A 21731-nucleotide genomic window follows, 5' to 3' on the forward strand; every position below is an offset into this window, starting at 1 on the left:
ACCTGTTCTCATCTGTCTAACATTACACACCTGTTCTCATCTGTCTAACATTACACACCTGTTCTCATCTGTCTAACATAGCACACCTGTTCTCATCTGTCTCACATAGCACACCTGTTCTCATCTGTCTAATACAACACACCTGTTCTCATCTGTCTCACATAGCACACCTGTTCTCATCTGTCTAACATAGCACACCTGTTCTCATCTGTCTCACATAGCACACCTGTTCTCATCTGTCTAATACAACACACCTGTTCTCATCTGTCTCACATAGCACACCTGTTCTCATCTGTCTAATACAACACACCTGTTCTCATCTGTCTAACATAACACACCTGTTCTCATCTGTCTAACATAACACACCTGTTCTCATCTGTCTAACATAACACACCTGTTCTCATCTGTCTAACATAACACACCTGTTCTCATCTGTCTAATACAACACACCTGTTCTCATCTGTCTAACATAACACACCTGTTCTCATCTCTCTCACATAGCACACCTGTTCTCATCTGTCTCACATAGCACACCTGTTCTCATCTGTCTCACATAACACACCTGTTCTCATCTGTCTAACATAACACACCTGTTCTCATCTGTCTAACATAACACACCTGTTCTCATCTGTCTAACATAACACACCTGTTTTCATCTGTCTAACATAACACACCTGTTCTCATCTGTCTAACATAACACACCTGTTCTCATCTGTCTAATATAACACACCTGTTCTCATCTGTCTAATATAACACACCTGTTCTCATCTGTCTCACATAACACACCTGTTCTCATCAGTCTAACATAACACACCTGTTCACATCTGTCTAACATAGCACACCTGTTCTCATCTGTCTAACATAACACAACTGTTCTCATCTGTCTAACATAACACACCTGTTCTCATCTGTCTAACATAACACACCTGTTCTCATCTGTCTCACATAACACACCTGTTCTCATCTGTCTAATATAACACACCTGTTCTCATCTGTCTCACATAGCACACCTGTTCTCATCTGTCTCACATAACACACCTGTTCTCATCTGTCTAACATAACACACCTGTTCTCATCTGTCTAACATAACACACCTGTTCTCATCTGTCTAACATAACACACCTGTTCTCATCTGTCTAACATAACACACCTGTTCTCATCTGTCTCACATAACACACCTGTTCTCATCTGTCTAACATAACACACCTGTTCACATCTGTCTAACATAGCACACCTGTTCTCATCTGTCTAACATAACACAACTGTTCTCATCTGTCTAACATAACACACCTGTTCTCATCTGTCTAACATAACACACCTGTTCTCATCTGTCTCACATAACACACCTGTTCTCATCTGTCTAATATAACACACCTGTTCTCATCTGTCTCACATAGCACACCTGTTCTCATCTGTCTCACATAACACACCTGTTCTCATCTGTCTAACATAACACACCTGTTCTCATCTGTCTAACATAACACACCTGTTCTCATCTGTCTAACATAACACACCTGTTCTCATCTGTCTAATACAACACACCTGTTCTCATCTGTCTAACATAACACACCTGTTCTCATCTGTCTAACATAACACACCTGTTCTCATCTGTCTAACATAACACACCTGTTCTCATCTGTCTAACATAACACACCTGTTCTCATCTGTCTAACATAACACACCTGTTCTCATCTGTTTCACATAGCACACCTGTTCTCATCTGTATAATATAACACACCTGTTCTCATCTGTCTAACATAACACACCTGTTCTCATCTGTCTAACATAACACACCTGTTCTCATCTGTCTAACATAACACACCTGTTCTCATCTGTCTAACATAACACACCTGTTCTCATCTGTCTAACATAACACACCTGTTCTCATCTGTCTAACATAACACACCTGTTCTCATCTGTCTAACATAACACACCTGTTCTCATCTGTCTAACATAACACACCTGTTCTCATATGTCTAACATAACACACCTGTTCTCATCTGTCTAACATAACACAACTGTTCTCATCTGTCTAACATAACACACCTGTTCTCATCTGTCTAACATAACACACCTGTTCTCATCTGTCTAACATAACACACCTGTTCTCATCTGTCTAACATAACACACCTGTTCTCATCTGTCTAACATAACACACCTGTTCTCATCTGTCTAACATAGCACACCTGTTCTCATCTGTCTAACATAACACACCTGTTCTCATCTGTCTCACATAGCACACCTGTTCTCATCTGTCTAACATAACACACCTGTTCTCATCTGTCTAACATAACACACCTGTTCTCATCTGTCTCACATAGCACACCTGTTCTCATCTGTCTAACATAACACACCTGTTCTCATCTGTCTCACATAACACACCTGTTCTCATCTGTCTCACATAACACACCTGTTCTCATCTGTCTAACATAACACACCTGTTCTCATCTGTCTAACATAACACACCTGTTCTCATCTGTCTAACATAGCACACCTGTTCTCATCTGTCTAACATAACACACCTGTTCTCATCTGTCTCACATAACACACCTGTTCTCATCTGTCTAACATAGCACACCTGTTCTCATCTGTCTAACATTACACACCTGTTCTCATCTGTCTAACATAGCACACCTGTTCTCATCTGTCTAATATAACACACCTGTTCTCATCTGTCTAACATAACACACCTGTTCTCATCTTGGCTCTGTCTCGACGGGGCTTGGCTCTGTCCCGACGGGGCTTGGCTCTGTCCCGACGGGGCTTGAATCTGTCCCGACGGGGCTTGAATCTGTCCCGACGGGGCTTGAATCTGTCCCGACGGGGCTTGGCTCTGTCCCGACGGGGCTTGAATCTGTCCCGACGGGGCTTGAATCTGTCCCGACGGGGCTTGAATCTGTCCCGACGGGGCTTGGCTCTGTCCCGACGGGGCTTGAATCTGTCTCGACAGGGCTTGGCTCTGTCCCGACGGCGCTTGGCTCTGTCCCGACGGCGCTTGGCTCTGTCCCGACGGCGCTTGGCTCTGTCCCGACGGGGCTTGGCTCTGTCCCGACGGGGCTTGGCTCTGTCCCGACGGGGCTTGAATCTGTCCCGACAGGGCTTGGCTCTGTCCCGACGGCGCTTGGCTCTGTCCCGACGGCGCTTGGCTCTGTCCCGACGGGGCTTGGCTCTGTCCCGACGGCGCTTGGCTCTGTCCCGACGGCGCTTGGCTCTGTCCCGACGGCGCTTGGCTCTGTCTCGACTGGGCTTGGCTCTGTCTCGACGGGGCTTGAATCTGTCCCGACGGGGCTTGGCTCTGTCCCGACGGCGCTTGGCTCTGTCCCGACGGCGCTTGGCTCTGTCTCGACTGGGTTTGAATCTCTCTTGACGGGCTTGAATCTCTCTCGACGGGGGCTTCAATCTGTCTCAACGGGGCTTGGAGCTCAAAGAAAGAAACAGGGACAACCATGAATAGAAAATCTACGATTCTGAAAACAACGACAAACAAAAAAAGAAACGTATTAATCCGCCAAATAAAACAAACTAAAAGAGAATCTCTGACTTTCCTTATTTAACAGGGAGACCATCCTCCATTAGGTATCTCTCTGGGCTCAGACACCCCATCCGTGTTCCAACAGTGACCCCTCAGTCACCCTCTTGACCTCCTGACGACACTGTCCCCCATCAGAACACATATTATACAATTACTCTATTACACATTGGACCAGTGTAATAATGACTCACCATAATTAGTCTTGATACGTAGGTGAGACCGTCTAATATAGCAAGCAAAGCCCGCAGCAGGCATGTCCATTCAGAACCCTGTTCCGTAGAACCACACATCTCTGATGGATACGTACAGTAGGTAATAAACTGTTTTCAGATGTCTTTGTTTTCACCTTGTTATGAAAATGCTGACAGTGCATTGTAGACAAACACAGTATTTAAAAGTTGCATGGTGCCGTTTAAAACCGTGAAATTCTTTCCCAACTCTTAACGATGTTGGAGAGAGAGAGAACTCCCAGGTTGTTTTCCTCTCCCAAGGGGAAAAGGGAGCAGCAGTTGGGACTTGATCATCTTCCTAAGTGTTAAACCATTGGAATGCTTTTGAAGTGAAAGGTAATAGGTGTGAGATTGTGTGTGGTTGTCCACCACTCTCTCTCCCGTCCTCCCCCTGTCTAATCTGACATATAGTTGAATGCTGTCCATCTCCATTCCACGTTGTTTCAACAGCATCACATTGATTTTGTTGGTTGAAATGACGTGGAAACTGAAGGAGTGAAACTGAAGGCGTTTTGGCTTACCGTTCTCTTTGACAGGAGGATTTCAACACAGCCGAGCTTTCCACTGAAGCACAGCATCTTTAGCCAGATCTCAGATTAGATAGAACTCTGTCTTGTCTGTGGTAATTCTATTTTTAAGACACTAGTCTCCTGCGTGGCACAAACGGGGGGTGTGTGTGTGTGTGTGTGTGTGTGTGTGTGTGTGTGTGTTTGTGTGTGTGTGTGTGTGTGTGTGTGTGTGTGTGTGTGTGTGTGTGTGTGTGTGTGTGTGTGTGTGTGTGTGTGTGTGTGTGTGTGTGTGTGTGTGTGTGTGTGTGTGTGTGAATGATTAGAGTCTCTCTGTGAGTCAGTATATCTCAGCGTGAACAGGCAGCCTGTAATCTACGCCTGCTGTACTCATCGCTACACGGACAAAGGTCCACTTTGTTTGGTTCTGGACAAGGCTGGCTCTGGTAGAGTGGACCAGAGTACCAGTGTTGCCTGGAGACACATACCAACAGAATTCAAACACACACACTAAAGTAAAGCACACACTCACAGGAACCCAGACCAGATAAACACAAGAGAGAGACAATGTGGGCAGTGTGTGTAGAGTGTAACTAATCGGACCAGACATTGAGCCAGTGTGTATCTGTGTGTTAGTTTGTGTACAAGTGTGTGTGTGTGTGTGTGTGTGTGTGTGTGTGTGTGTGTATGTGTCTGTCTGTGTGTGTGTGTGTCTGTCTGTGTGTGTGTGTGTGTGTGTAGATCCCAGGCAACGTTCTGTCCTGTTCTGATGCCAGTATACCAGGATGGGATATTCTTCCCACATGCACAAGCACACATTCCTGTTATAGGACTTACTGAGACAACATACATTAGTCAATGTGAAAACATGCAGGAGATAAACATGTCAACTAGACATTATTACCAAACAGTCACTGTCCTCTCTGTGCAGGAGATAAACATGTCAACTAGACATTATTACCAAACAGTCACTGCCCTCTCTGTGCAGGAGATAAACATGTCAACTAGACATTATTACCAAACAGTCACTGTCCTCTCTGTGCAGGAGATAAACATGTCAACTAGACATTATTACCAAACAGTCACTGCCCTCTCTGTGCAGGAGATAAACATGTTAACTAGACATTATTACCAAACAGTCACTGCCCTCTCTGTGCAGGAGATAAACATGTCAACTAGACATTATTACCAAACAGTCACTGCCCTCTCTGTGCAGGAGATAAACATGTCAACTAGCCATTATTACCAAACAGTCACTGCCCTCTCTGTGCAGGAGATAAACATGTCAACTAGCCATTATTACCAAACAGTCACTGCCCTCTCTGTGCAGGAGATAAACATGTCAACTAGCCATTATTACCAAACAGTCACTGTCCTCTCTGTGCAGGAGATAAACATGTCAACTAGCCATTATTACCAAACAGTCACTGTCCTCTCTGTGCAGGAGATAAACATGTCAACTAGACATTATTACCAAACAGTCACTGCCCTCTCTGTGCAGGAGATAAACATGTTAACTAGACATTATTACCAAACAGTCACTGCCCTCTCTGTGCAGGAGATAAACATGTCAACTAGACATTATTACCAAACAGTCACTGCCCTCTCTGTGCAGGAGATAAACATGTCAACTAGCCATTATTACCAAACAGTCACTGCCCTCTCTGTGCAGGAGATAAACATGTCAACTAGACATTATTACCAAACAGTCACTGCCCTCTCTGTGCCCCTTTTGGCTTCAGTAACGGGGGGAGGCTCATGGTGGCATGGTTCCATGTGGGGTGGTGAAGGGGCACTTATGGTAAATCAAACCAGTGTGTGTGTGCGTGCGTGCGCGCGCTTTTTTGTTTGACCAACACAGAGAGTGACAGCGATAGAAGGAGACTGTGTTTATCGGTGTATTGTATTTCGTTAGCCTGTGGTTAATTTGTAACATGAGCAAAGCATTGGTGTATTGTGTTTCGTTAGCCTGTGGTTAATTTGTAACATGAGCAAAGCATCGGTGTATTGTATTTCGTTAGCCTGTGGTTAATTTGTAACATGAGCAAAGCATCGGTGTATTGTATTTCGTTAGCCCGTGGTTAATTTGTAACATGAGCAAAGCATCGGTGTATTGTATTTCGTTAGCCTGTGGTTAATTTGTAATATGACCGAACCATCAGTGTATTGTATTTCGCGGCAGGTTGACACATGATATGTTTATCGTCAGGTGTTAAACACATAAGTGGGAGTATACAGAACATTGGTATAGGTACTGTATAGGCCAATTTGGCTGTTCCTGTGAATGAAGACAAGACTAAAGAAGAGAGGAAAGGGGTATACTATCTACAATTATTCAGCCATTCCTCCTTTTTTTCAATCATCATGTCTTCCTGTATTTTTGTTTTGTTGTTCCAAGAGCTCAGTTGGTTGGTGCAGAGTGCTTGTGGGTTTGATTCCAACACGGGCTACATACACTGCATAAGCAGGTGGTAAAAGTGAGTGGATGTGGATCACAGCTGATTGAGCGTTGTGTTGATTGGTCTCTCCAGTGGTGAACGAGGATGGCCAGCCGCTCATAGAGGGGAAACTGAAAGAGAAGCAGGTTCGCTGGAAGTTCATCAAACGCTGGAAGACTCGCTACTTCACCCTGGCAGGAAACCAGCTCCTCTTCCGGAAGGGAAAATCTGTATGTATCCCTTTTCAAATCTTTCAATATTTTAATTAGGTGTGATAATAAAAATCTAAAGTTTGTTCCTAAGTGTTTGTCCTATATCCTCTACGGACCACCCATCCCGGATCCGGGATCATTCTCATCAGAAACGCTGACTAGAATAGCCTAGCCTAGCGCCACAGGGATATAATATAATATAATGTAATGAAATCACAAGTCCAATACAGCAAATGAAAGATAAACATCTTGTGAATCCAGCCAACATGTCCGATTTTTTAAATGTTTTACAGCGAAAACACAACATATATTTATGTTAGCTCACCACAATATCCAAAAACACACCGCCATTTTTTCACAGAAAAGATAGCTTTCACAAAACCCACAAATAGAGATAAAATTAATCACTAACCTTTGAACAACTTCATCAGATGACAGTCATATGACATCATGTTATACAATACATTTATGTTTTGTTCGATTATGTGCATATTTATAGCCACAAATCGTGGTTTTACATTGGCGCCATGTTCAGAAATGGCTCCAAAATAGCGAAAGTAATTACAGATAGCAACGTGAAATACAGAAATACTCATCATAAACTTTGATGAAAGATACATGTTTAACATATAATTAAAGATACACTGGTTCTTAATGCAACCGCTGTGTTAGATTTAAAAAATAACTTTAGTAAAAAGCACAGCATGCAATAATCTGAGACAGCGCTCAGCCATTCTCCGCCATGTTGGAGTCAACAGAAATACGAAATTACATCATAAATATTCCTTTGATGATACCTTTGATGCTCTTTCATCAGAATGCAGTGCCAGGAATCCTAGTTCCACAATAAATCGTTTTTTTGTTTTATAATGTCCATTACTTCTGTCGAATTAGCAACTTTGTCTAGCATGTGTAGTTCACGTGTCCATCGAACTTTACGCTAATGAACGAAAACTTCAAAAAGTGATATTACAAATCGAATAAACTGGTCAAACTCAGTTGAGAATCAATCTTCAGGATGTTTTTCTCATATATATCCAATAACGTCCCAAACGGAGAATTTCTTCATGTCTATCTAACGCATTGAAGACAAGGAGATCACATGCCCAGTGTGCGTGGCCAAGAACTGGCAATCTGCCTGACCTGTCACTCCAAAGCCTCTCATCTGGTCCCACATGAAGCTATATGCTTCATTCCACGTTCTACTGCCTGTTGACATCTAGTGGAAGGCATATGAAGTGCATACAGATCCATAAATATAAGGCAATTGAATAGGCGATGCCTTTCACAGCGACCCATTTCAGAATTTTCACTTCCTGTTTGGAAGTTTGCCTGCCATATGAGTTCTGTTTTACTCACAGATATAATTCAAACAGTTTTAGAAACGTCAGAGTGTTTTCTATCCAATAGTAATAATAATATGCATATCATATGATCTAGGACAGAGTACGAGGCCATTTAATTTGGGCACAAATTCATCCAAAAGTGAAAATGTCGCCCCCTATACCTAAGAAGATATCTGAGAGATATAAGAAAGGTCAGGAAACTTTATTTTTTACATATATTTAACGCCTTATTTTTGGCACTAAACAAATCAAATCAAATTGTATTTGTCACGTACGTGTGTTTAGCAGATTTTATTGCGGGTGTAGCGAAATATATACAGTCTCCATAAATACCTTACCAGTCAAAGGTTTGAACCTACTCACCTACTCATTCAAGGGTTTTTCTTTATTTGAATTATTTCATACATTGTAGAATAATAGCGGCATCAAAACGATTAAATAACACATATGGAATCATGTAGTAACCAAAAAGTGTTAAACAAATCAAAATATATTTTTGATTCTTCAAAGTAGCCATCCTTTGCCTTGATGACAGCTTTGCACACGCTTGTCATTCTCTCAACCAGCTCTCTCAGTTCTCTCAATCAATCATGGGGAATGCTTTTCCAACAATTCTTGAAGGAGTTCCCACATATGCTGAGCACTTGATGGCTGCTTTTCCTTCACTCTGCGGTCCAACTCATTCCCAACCATCTCAGTTGGGTTGAGGTCGGTGATTGTGGAGGCCAGGTCATCTGATGCAGCACTCCTTCACTCTCCTTCTTGGTAAAATAGCCCTTACACTGCCTGGAGGTGCATTGGGTCATTGTCTTGTTGAAAAACAAATGATGTCCCACTAAGCGCAAACCAGACGGGATGGAGTATCGCTGCAGAATGCTGTGGTAGCCATGCTGGTTAAGTGTGCCTTGAATTCTAAATAAATCACAGACAGTGCCACCAGCAAAGCTCCCCCACACTGTCACAGCTCCTCCTCCATGCTTCACGGTGGGAACGACACATGCAGAGATCATCCGTTCACCTACTCTGTGTCTCACAAAGACACGGCGGTTGGAGCAAAAAATCTCAAATTTGGACTCATCAGAACAAATTTCCACCGGTCTAATGTCCATTGCTCATTTCTTGGTCCAATCAAGTCTCTTCTTCTTGGTGTCCTTTTTTAAATGTATGTTTTAATTTAACTAGGCAAGTCAGTTAAAACTTCTTTGGGATAGGGGGTGGTATTTCTTTTTCTTTTTTATTATTATTATTTTTTAAATATTTTACCCCCTTTTCTCCCCAATTTTCGTGGTATCCAATCGCTAGTAATTACTATCTTGTCTCATCGCTACAACTCCCGTACGGGCTCGGGAGAGACGAAGGTCGAAAGCCATGCGTCCTCCGAAGCACAACCCAACCAAGCCGCACTGCTTCTTAACACAGCGCGCCTCCAACCCGGAACCCAGCCGCACCAATGTGTCGGAGGAAACACCGTGCACCTGGCCCCCTTGGTTAGCGCGCACTGTGCCCGGCCCGCCACAGGAGTCGCTGGAGCGCGATGAGACAAGGATATCCCTACCGGCCAAACCCTCCCAAACCGGACGACGCTAGGCCAATTGTGCGTCGCCCCACGGACCTCCCGGTCGCGGCCGGCTGCGACAGAGCCTGGGCGCGAACCCAGAGACTCTGGTGGCACAGCTAGCGCTGCGATGCAGTGCCCTAGACCACTGCGCCCTAGACCACTGCGCCACCCGGGAGGCCCCGGGGGTGGTATTTTGGTGTCCGGATGAAAAGTGTGTCCAAAGTAAACTGCCTGCTACTCAGGCCCAGAAGCTAGGATATGTATATAATTGGTAGATTTGGATAGAAAATACTCTACAGTTTCTAAAACTGTTAAAATAATGTCTGTGAGTATAACAGAACTGAAAAGGCAGGCGAAACCCCAAGGACAAACCACCCCCCCCAAAAAAAAAAATTCAATGGCTGGCACTGTTATAATAGGGTGAAATCGTGCCCGATTGCAGTTCCAAGGGCTTCCACTAGATGTCAACAGTCTTTAAAAAAAGAGTTTCATGGTTGGTTTTTGGAAAAATTAGGGAGAAGAAGGAGTTTTTCTAAGGGCTCCCATTTTGGCTGTAGTGTTTCCATGCGCATTGCCGAGAGCGCGTTCTTTTTGTTTATCTCCGGTAAAGACAACGATTCTCCGTCTTAAATTGTATTGCTTATATGCGTATTAGGGTACCTAAGGGTTGATTATAAACGTTGATTGACTTGTTTGGATAAGTTTATTGGTAACGTTTGGGATTCAATCCACCCGAGTGGATTATTGACTGAAGCGCGCCAGCTAAACTGAGTTTTTATGGATATAAAGAAGAAATTTATCGAACAAAAGGACCATTTGTAATGTAACTGAGACCTTTTGGAGTGCCAACAGAAGAAGATCTTCAAAGGTAAGGCATATATTATATCGCTATTTCTGACTTTCGTGTCGCAACTCCCTGGTTGTAAATGATTTGTTATGCATTTGTGTGTTGGATAATCGAATGGTTTGCTTTCGCCGTAAAGCCTTTTTGAAATCTGACACCTTGGCTGGATTAACAACAAGTTAAGCTTTATTTTGATGTATTGCACTTGTGATTTCATGAAAGTTGAATATTTATAGTAATTTAATTTGAATTTGGCACTCTGCCATTTCACCAGATGTTGGCCATTCCAAAGAAGTTTAAGAATTAATTATATTTACAATGGCGGCCTACAGTGGGTTAACTGCCTTGTTCAGGGGCAGAATGACAGATTTTTACCTTGTCAGCTCAGGGATTCGATCCAGCAACCTTTTGGTTACTGACCCAACGCTCTAACCACTAGCCTACCTGTGGCCCCTTTAGTAGTGGTTTATTTGCAGCAATTCAACCATGAAGGCCTGATTGAGTCTCCTCTGAACAGTTGATGTTGAGATGTGTCTGTTACTTGACCTCTGTGAAGCATTTATTTGGGCTGCAATTTCTGAGGCTGGTAACTCTAATGAACTTATCCTCTGCAGCAGAGGTAACTCCGGGTCTTCCTTTCCTGTGGCGGCCCTCGTGAGAGCCAGTTTCATCATAGCGCTTTATGGTTTTGAAGAAATGTTCAAAGTTCTTGACATTTTCCGTATTGACTGACCTTCATGTCTTAAAGTAATGATGAACTGTCATTTCTCTTTGCTTATTTGAGCTGTTCTTGCCTTAATATGGACTTGGTCTTTTACCAAATAGGGTTATCTTCTGTATACCACCCTTACCTTGTCACAACACAACTGTTAATTGAAATGTAGGTGACTACCTCATGAAGCTGGTTGAGAGAATGCCAAAAGCTGCCATCAAGGCAAAGGGTGGCTATTTTGAAGAATCTCAAATATGAAATATACTTTGATTTGTTGAACACTTGTTTGGTTACTACATGATTCCATATGTGTTATTTCATCGTTTTGATATCTTCACTATTATTCTACAATATAGAAAATAGTAAAAATAAAGAAAAAACTTTGAATGAGCAGGTGTGTCCAAACTTTTGACTGGTAGTGTACTTCCATTCACTTTTTCAACTGGTACCAGGGGACTTTCAGACAAGAGTTTGTAAGGCCTGTGTGCGTCCAAGAGCAAAGCATGTAAAAACAACATGTTCGTGAGAGTCTCATCTTTTTCCATAAGGGGTCATAATAGTTTGTAGGCCTAACCGAGTGACAAAAAAAGAAGCTAGCTAACATCAGCTAACTGCTCCCTTATGTTTCATCATTGTGCAGCCCAAATGGAGCTGTTGCTATGGATAGTCGCACAGACTTATAGTAAAAGGTCACAGCTGTTTGTCAGAGTTTAGCGTGACGAAAAGCAGCTAGCTAACGTCAGCTAACAGCTCTCTCATATCGCGTCATTGTGCCGCCCAAATGGAGCTGTTGCTATGGATACCAATGCATTTCAATGGCAAAAAAAGAGCCATAGACTAGAATGGTAGGGCAAGAATTGTAGATTATTTCTATCTAATCTTTCACCTGCTTAAACTATTAAGTCCAAACCAATGCTGAGATGTTTAGACGGACCCTACTTAGATTGCTTGTCAAAACATTTTTCATACTATATACAATGTGTTTCAATGAAAACCACAGGAATACAGAGGAAGCAACTCAAAATGGTCCTGCTCCTTGGCCAATTAAGTTACAAGACCATATTTAAAGCATTCAGGCTATCAAATTCTTTATCACTTTTATAAACTATAACTAAATAAATTAGCATAAAATAACTAAACAACAGTAAATCTTGAACCGTTCAACCTAGAGACACCACACCATATTTCACATGTTTGGCTACCTTAACTTCAAATTCTTTCAAACTTTTATCAACTATAACTACATAGATTTGCAAACATTTGCATAAAATAACTCACCAACATTAATTCTTCATCCGTTCAAGATAGATACAGCAAACCAACGTTCATATGTTCAGGCTATCCTAACTTTTCATGTACATACTTGTTCAACTACAGTGGCAAGAAAAAGTATGTGAACCCTTTGGAATTACCTGGATTTCTGCATAAATTGGTCATAAAATTTGATCTGATCTTCATCTAAGTCACAACAATAGACAAACACAGTGTGCTTAAACTAATAACACACAAATTATTGTTTTTTTCTTGTCTATATTGAATACATAATTGAAACGTTCTCAGTGTAGGTTGGAAGTACAGTGGGGAGAACAAGTATTTGATACACTGCCGATTTTGCAGGTTTTCCTACTTACAAAGCATGTAGAGGTCTGTAATTTTTATCATAGGTACACTTCAACTGTGAGAGACGGAATTTAAAACAAAAATCCAGAAAATCACATTGTATGATTTTTAAGTAATTAATTCGCATTTTATTGCATGACATAAGTATTTGATACATCAGAAAAGCAGAACTTAATATTTGGTACAGAAACCTTTGTTTGCAATTACAGAGATCATACGTTTCCTGTAGTTCTTGACCAGGTTTGCACACACTGCAGCAGGGATTTTGGCCCACTCCTCCATACAGACCTTCTCCAGATCCTTCAGGTTTCGGGGCTGTCGCTGGGCAATACGGACTTTCAGCTCCCTCCAAAGATTTTCTATTGGGTTCAGGTCTGGAGACTGGCTAGGCCACTCCAGGACCTTGAGATGCTTCTTACGGAGCCACTCCTTAGTTGCCCTGGCTGTGTGTTTCGGGTCGTTGTCATGCTGGAAGACCCAGCCACGACCTATCTTCAATGCTCTTACTGAGGGAAGGAGGTTGTTGGCCAAGATCTCGCGATGCATGGCCCCATCCATCCTCCCCTCAATACGGTGCAGTCATCCTGTCCCCTTTGCAGAAAAGCATCCCCAAAGAATGATGTTTCCACCTCCAAGCTTCACGGTTAGGATGGTGTTCTTGGGGTTGTACTAATCCTTCTTCTTCCTCCAAACACGGCGAGTGGAGTTTAGACCAAAAAGCTCTATTTTTGTCTCATCAGACCACATGACCTTCTCCAATTCCTCCTCTGGATCATCCAGATGGTCATTGGCAAACTTCAGACGGGCCTGGACATGCGCTGGCTTGAGCAGGGGGACCTTGCGTGCGCTGCAGGATTTTAATCCATGACGGCGTAGTGTGTTACTAATGGTTTTCTTTGAGACTGTGGTCCCAGCTCTCTTCAGGTCATTAACCAGGTCCTGCCGTGTAGTTCTGGGCTGATCCCTCACCTTCCTCATGATCATTGATGCCCCACGAGGTGAGATCTTGCATGGAGCCCCAGACCGAGGGTGATTGACCGTCATCTTGAACTTCTTCCATTTTCTAATAATTGCGCCAACAGTTGTTGCCTTCTCACCAAGCTGCTTACCTATTGTCCTGTAGCCCATCCCAGCCTTGTGCAGGTCTACAATTTTATCCCTGATGTCCTTACACAGCTCTCTGGTCTTGGCCATTGTGGAGAGGTTGGAGTCTGTTTGATTGAGTGGGTGGACAGGTGTCTTTTATACAGGTAACGAGTTCAAACAGGTGCAGTTAATACAGGTAATGAGTGGAGAACAGGAGGGCTTCTTAAAGAAAAACTAACAGGTCTGTGAGAGCCGGAATTCTTACTGGTTGGTAGGTGATCAAATACTTATGTCATGCAATAAAATGCGAATTAATTACTTAAAAATCATACAATGTGATTTTCTGGATTTTTGTTTTAAATTCCGTCTCTCACAGTTGAAGTGTACCTATGATAAAAATTACAGACCTCTACATGCTTTGTAAGTAGGAAAACCTGCAAAATCGGCAGTGTATCAAATACTTGTTCTCCCCACTGTATGTGAAAGTATGTGATCCCCTAGGCTAATAACTTCTCCAAAAGCTAATTGGAGTCAGGAGTCAGCTAAACTGGAGTCCAATCAATGAGACGAGATTGGCGATGTTGGTTAGAGCTGCCTAGAGTGTCAGCCAAAGACTTACAGAACTCTCTGGAATATGCTAACATCTCTGTCGACGAGTCTACGATACATAAAACACTAAACAAGATTGGTGTTCATGGGAGGACACCACGGAAGAAGCCACTGCTGTCCAAAAAAAGCATTGCTGCACGTCTGAAGTTTGCAAAATAGCACCTTGATGTTCCACAGCGCTACTGGCAAAATATTCTGTGGACAGATTAGACTAAAGTTGAGTTGTTTGGAAGGAACACACAACACTATGAAAATACGCAGAAGAAAATACGCCTTCTGGAGTGGCCCAGTCAGAGTCCTGACCTCAACCTGATTGAGATGCTGTGGCATGACCTCAAGAGAGGAGTTCACACCAGACATCCCAAGAATATTGTTGAACTGAAACAGTTTTGTAAGTAGGAATGGTCCAAAATTCCTCCTTACCATTGTGCAGGTCTGATCCACAACTACAGAAAACGTTTGGTTGAGGTTATTGCTGCCAAAGAATGGTCAACCAGTTATTAAATCCAAGGGTTCACATACTTTTTGCACCCTGTTTACATGGTGTGTTCAATAAATACATGAAAACATATATTTGTTTGTGTGTTATTAGTTTAAGCAGAATGTGTTTGTCTACTGTTGTGACTTAGATGAAGGTAAGATACATTTTTATGACCAATTTATGCAGAAATCCAGGTAATTCTAAAGGGTTCACATACCTTTTCTTGCCACTGTATAACCAGTCACCACCATTACAATTGCAGACACTACTTAAAACTGCTTTGCTTTAAATAGTAAAGAAAAACCTTTTTTAAACTTCTACCACAAAAATACTTTAAAAGAGGTAAATCAAGTCCCATCAACTGTACTTCATGTACAATTACCATCTAGCTGTTCAAGTCAAATTTCCCCTCAGGACAATAGAGTATATCACATCATATACACAGGGGGCAGAAATATATTTTAGACAGAAATATGCCTCCCCATAACCTGACAGCACTGTTAGTCACTGGACTCCCTGTCCTTATGTGTTTTCCTATTCTACTTTTTCTTTTTCTTCTTAATTGAATCATGATGTGATTTTGGGTGAAACAAGGTCTAACGTCACTCTGGGGAATCCACTAGAGATGACTGTAACAACTTTGGCCCCAGTATTGAGCCTTGGGGGATGCCCAAGGTCAGAGTATGATGCTGCAACTTCTTGAGTCATTCTTCCCTTTAATAACTCAGTATGAAAATCGACACTCAGAAGTAGCAGCAAAAAAACAAATGAAAACCAGAGAAGGAAGGAGATGCTGCTGGCTGTGTGTGTGTGTGTGTGTGTGTGTGTGTGTGTGTGTGTGTGTGTGTGTGTGTGTGTGTGTGTGTGTGTGAAGACGGGGAGACCACTGTGTTTTAACGATACAAATCGCTCCAACTAATTAGTGTTTGATTCTGACTTACTTTGAGGCCGAACTTGGTGTAAGGTCATTGGACTTTACGGCAGAAATAATTATTGTGCAAAGAAAAAAGTGTTGCCTTTGAGAAAACGAGACCGTAAAACAACATGTTGAGGTCACGTAGTCATCAGAAAGCCCATGAGTCATCACCATGTGCCAAAACAAAGCGAAACACTCAACTTTATTACAATGAAAAAAAGATACAGTATTCATTCAACTTCAGCCACAATGTAATTAGAGCTGATCTGTTTTATCGTGCTGTTGGTGTGTGTGTAGTGTTGGTGTGTGTGTGTGTATGTCATTGAGCAGGGATTAGATGAGAGACCTTATTGTTAGTCAATGCCATGTTAGCGAGAGAGAGAGAGAGAGAGAGATGCGTCAACAGCAACCTTGGGAAAATCATTAACAGCAGACTCGTACATTTCCTCAGTGAAAACAATGTACTGAGCAAATGTCAAATTAGCTTTTTTACCAAATTACTGTACGACAGACCACTTATTCACCCTGCACACCCTAATTGACAAACAAACAAACCAAAACAAAGGCAAAGTCTTCTCATGCTTTGTTGATTTCAAATAAGCGTTTTACTCAATTTGGCATGAGGGTCTGCTATACAAATTGATGGAAAGTGGTAAATCTCAGTAAGAAGAAAATAATGGTGTTCCAAAAAAGATCCAGTTGCCACAAATACAGATTCCATCTTGACACCGTTGCCCTAGATCAGTGGTTCCCAAACTTTCTATTGTCCCGTACCCCTTCAAACACTCACCCTCCAGCTGTACCCCCTCTAGCACCAGGGTCAGCACACTCTCAAATGTTGTTTCTTGACATCATTGTAAGCCTGCCACACATACACTATATGATACATTTATTAAACATAAGAATGAGTGTGAGTTTTTGTCACAACCCGGCTCGTGGGAAGTGACAAAGAGCTCTTATAGGACCCGGGCACAAATAATAATATAATAATAATAAATCATTTTGCTCTTTATTTAACTATCTTATATATAAAAAACGTATTTGTTCATCGAAAATTGTGAATAATTCACCACAGGTTAATGAGAACTGTGTGCTTGAAAATATGCTCATAACTTTGCAATGTTGGGTTGTATTGGAGCGAGTCTCTGTCTTAAATCATTTTCCAAACACAGTCTGTGCCTGTATTTAGTTTTCATGCTAGTGAGGGCCGAGAATCCACTCTCACATAGGTACGTGGTTGCAAAGGGCATCAGTATCTTAACAGCATGATTTGCCAAGGCAGGATACTCTGAGCGCAGCCCAATCCAGAAATCTGGCAGTGGCTTCTGATTAAATTAAATTTTCACAGAATCTCTTGTTGCAATTTCGATGAGGCTCTCTTGTTCAGATATCGGTAAGTGGACTGGAGGCAAGGCATGAAAGGGTTAACGAATCCAGTTGTTTGTGTCATCCGTTTCGGGAAAGTACCTGTGTAATTGCGCACCCAACTCACTCAGGTTCTTCGCTATATTACATTTGACATTGTCCGTAAGCTTGAGTTCATTTGCACACAAAAAATCATACAATGATGGAAAGACCTGTGTCTTGTCCTTGTTAATGCAGACAGAGAAGAGCTCCAACTTCTTAATCATAGACTCAATTTTGTCCCGCACATTGAATATAATTGCGGAGAGTCCCTGTAATCCTAGATTCAGATCATTCAGGCGAAAAAAAACATCACCCAGATAGGCCAGACGTGTGACAAACTCGTCATCATGCAAGCGGTCAGACAAGTGAAAATTATGGTCAGAAAATAAAACTTTAAGCTCGTCTCTCAATTAAAAAATAACGTGTCTATACTTTGCACTTTGATAACCAGCATGCTGTGAAAGAGTTCAGGGGCCTTGCTTTAAGTGTACCCAAGTGGCGTCGGGAGCAACTGCTTGCACGCGCGTTACCACTCCAATATGTCCCCCTGTCATGGCTTTAGCGCCATCAGTACAGATACCAACACATCTTGACCACCAAAGTCCATTTGATGTCACAAAGCTGTCCACTGCTTTAAAAATATCCTCTCCTTTTGTCCTGGTTTCCAGTGGTTTGCAGAAGATGATGTCCTCCGTTAATTGACCCCCCCCATAAACATAATGGACATATACCAGGAGCTGTGCCAGGCCCACCACGTCTGTTGACTCATCCAGCTGTAACGCATAGAATTCACTGGCTTGTATGCGAAGCAGTAATTGTTTCAAAACGTCTCCTGCCACTGATGCGTCATGAAACAGTGATGTTTGATGGAGGCATTGTCTGTATATTTTCTGATGCATTTTCCCCCAGCATTGTCCCAGCCATATCTGCGCTAGCAGGAAGAATTAAGTCCTCCACAATAGTATGGGGCTTGCCTGTCCTAGCCACTCGGTAGCTCACCATATAAGACGTATCTAGCCCCTTCTTATTAATGGTATCAGTTGCTTTTGTACATGTCTTACTACCCAAAAGTCATATTAATTCTCGCTTAAAAAACTCCCATGGTTTATTTTTCAAATTTGCATGTTTTGTTTCTAAATGTCTGCGCAAGAGTGAAGGTTTCATCGAGTTGTGAGATAGTACTTTTGCACATATAACACACTGTGGCTGAGGAAAGGCACTACTCCCAATATAAGTGAACCCCAAATCAAGTTCTCATCATATTTGCAGCTCTTCGATGGTCCAACGTCCCTGTCTGTTCGGTGCTTTCCCGGGTAAGGGGGCAGTAGCTCTTCGGCTGCATCAGATTCACAACTGTCAGTGTCCATGCTAGCTGGGCTAACAACAAATATATAATTACTGATGTTAGCATTGGATGTACTCATGGAAGCAGAACAACTTGTGTCGTTGACTGGTGCAGGTGTAGTACCGCTGGTAGTAGCAGTACTACCAGTAGAGCTGGAATGTGTCTCTATGGACGCGGGCCTTGCTAAATGGACTGTTTAAAAATGTGAAGAAATCATTTTATTATATATTTTTTTAAATGTGAATCACATTTTTATTTTGCGTACCCCCGATGGCATTGCGCGTACCCCAGTTTGGGAATACCTGTCCTAGAGCACAGAAAGAACTATACATACCTCGGCCTTAACATCAGCGCCCCAGGTAACGATCTGAGAGACAAGGCAAGAAGGGCCTTCTATGCCATCAAAAGGTAACATACAATTCGACATACCAATTAGAATCTGGCTAGAAATACTTGAATCAGTTATAGACCCTATTGCCCTTTATGGTTGTGAGATCAAGGAGTCCGCTCACCAACCAAGAATTCACAAAATGGGACAAACACCAAATTGAGACTGCATGCAGAATTCTACAAAAATATAATCTGTGTACAACGTAAAACACCAATAATGCATGCAAAGCAGAATAAGGCCGATACCCGCTAATTATCAAAATCCAGAAAAGAGCTGTTAAATTCTACAACCACGTAAAAGGAAGCAATTCCCAAACCTTCCATAACAAAGCCATCACCTACAGAGAGATGAACCTAGAGAAGAGTCCCCTAAGCAAGCTGGTCCTGGGGCTCTGTTCACAAACAGACCCCACAGAGCCCCAGGACAGCAACACAATTAGACACAACCAAATCATGAGAGAACTAAAAGATAATTACTTGGCACATTGGAAAGAATTAACAAAAAAACAGAGCGAACTAGAATGCTATTTGTCCCTAAACAGAGATTACACATTGGCAGAATACCAGACCACTATGACTGACCCAAATTTAAGTAAAGTTTTGACTATGTACAGACTCAGTGAGCATAGCCTTGCTATTGAGAGAGGCCGCCGAAGGCAGACCTGGCTCTCAAGAGAAGACAGGCTATGTGCAGACTGCACACAAAATTAGTTGGAAACTGAGCTGCACTTCCTAACCTCCTGCCAAATGTATGACCATATTACAGACACATATTTCCCTCAGATTACACAGATCCACAAACAATTTGAAAACAATCCCAATTTTGATAAACTCCCATATCTATCTGGGTGAAATACCACAGTATGCCATCACAGCAGCACTATTTGTGATTTGTTGCCACATGAAAAGGGCAACTAGTGAAGAACAAACACCATTTAAAATTTTAAAACTCATATTTATGTTTCTTTATTTTCCCTTTTGTACTTTAACTATTTGCACATAATATGACATTTGTAATGTCTATTATTTTGTAACTGTTGTGTGTGTAATGTTTACTGTTAATTTTTATTGTTTATTTCGCTTTTGTTTATTTTCTAGTTCACTTGCTTAGGCAATGTTAACATATGTTTCCCATGGAGGGAGGGAGGGGGGGAGGGAGGGAGAGAGGGAGAGGTCTGAGGACTTTCCCCCCAGCCTTTGACAAACATTTTTAGATGGTTGAAAGGATAAGTGAAATTGAAGTCTCTTGCCCAAGACAATATTCTTTGTATTGTCACCACACAATTCCCTCTCACCACATGTCACGCTGGTATAAGGAGATTCGGGAGACAGGCGCAGGAATGTGTAATAACACCCCCCAACCCCAACAGAAAACAGGCTACCTAAATATGGCTCCCAATCAGAGACAATGACAAACACCTGCCTCTGATTGAGAACCATATCAGGCCAAACGAAAACCCCACATAGAAACAGAAAACATAGAACCCACCCAACTCACGTCCTGACCAACACTAAAACAAAGAAAATACAAAAGAACTAGGGTCAGAACGTGACAGGTACTCACACCACCAACGGACATGGTAACAATAATGGACAGCACCATGGAAACCAAAGGGCACATATATACAATACAATCAGTAGGAATAGTGGACAGGTGTTAGTTCCGGAGGGATCCGTGACACCACAGCTATTTAAAGCCACAAATTGGACCTCCTCTTTGTCTCTTGTTTTCTGAGCTCAATCTTGCCGTGCCAATTAATCAGTTCCAAATCAACCCATAACTTAGACCACTAACCTATACCGCTAACCTGTACCACTAACCTATACTGCTAACCTGTACCACTAACCTATACCGCTAACTTATACCACTAACCTATACCGCTAACCTTTACCGCTAACTTATACCACTAACCTATACCACTAACCTTTACCGCTAACTTATACCACTAACCTATACCACTAACCTATACCACTAACCTGTACCGCTAACTTATACCACTAACCTGTACCACTAACCTATACCACTAATCTGTACCACTAACCCATACCAATCATTTATTCCCCTTACGTATACCACTAATTTATTCCTCTTACGTATACCACTAATTTATACCCCTCATCTATACCCCTCATCTATACCCCTAACCTATACCCCTCACCTATACCCCTAACCTATACCCCTCATCTATACCCCTAACCTATACCCCTCACCTATACCACTCATCTATACCCCTCACCTATACCCCTCATCTATACCCCTCATCTATACCCCTAACCTATACCCCTCACCTATACCCCTCATCTATACCCCTAACCTATACCCCTCATCTATACCCCTAACCTATACCCCTCACCTATACCCCTAGCCTATACCCCTAACCTATACCCCTCATCTATACCCCTAACCTATACCCCTAACCTATATCCCTCATCTATACCCCTCATCTATACCCCTAACCTATACCCCTCATCTATACCCCTAACCTATACCCCTCATCT

General features: G+C 42.3%; 1 protein-coding gene across 1 annotated transcript in view; it reads left to right on the plus strand.

Annotated features, from left to right (window-relative positions):
* Positions 1–21731, plus strand: part of veph1 (ventricular zone expressed PH domain-containing 1) — a 205119-nt gene that overhangs the window by 171522 nt on the left and 11866 nt on the right. Inside the window, exon 14 of the mRNA XM_071357970.1 lies at positions 6800–6936. Coding sequence (XP_071214071.1) covers positions 6800–6936 — 137 coding nt within the window. The remainder of the gene's footprint in view (positions 1–6799; positions 6937–21731) is intronic.

This window comes from Salvelinus alpinus, chromosome 21 (genome assembly GCF_045679555.1).
Source record: "Salvelinus alpinus chromosome 21, SLU_Salpinus.1, whole genome shotgun sequence".
NCBI lineage: Eukaryota > Metazoa > Chordata > Actinopteri > Salmoniformes > Salmonidae > Salvelinus > Salvelinus alpinus.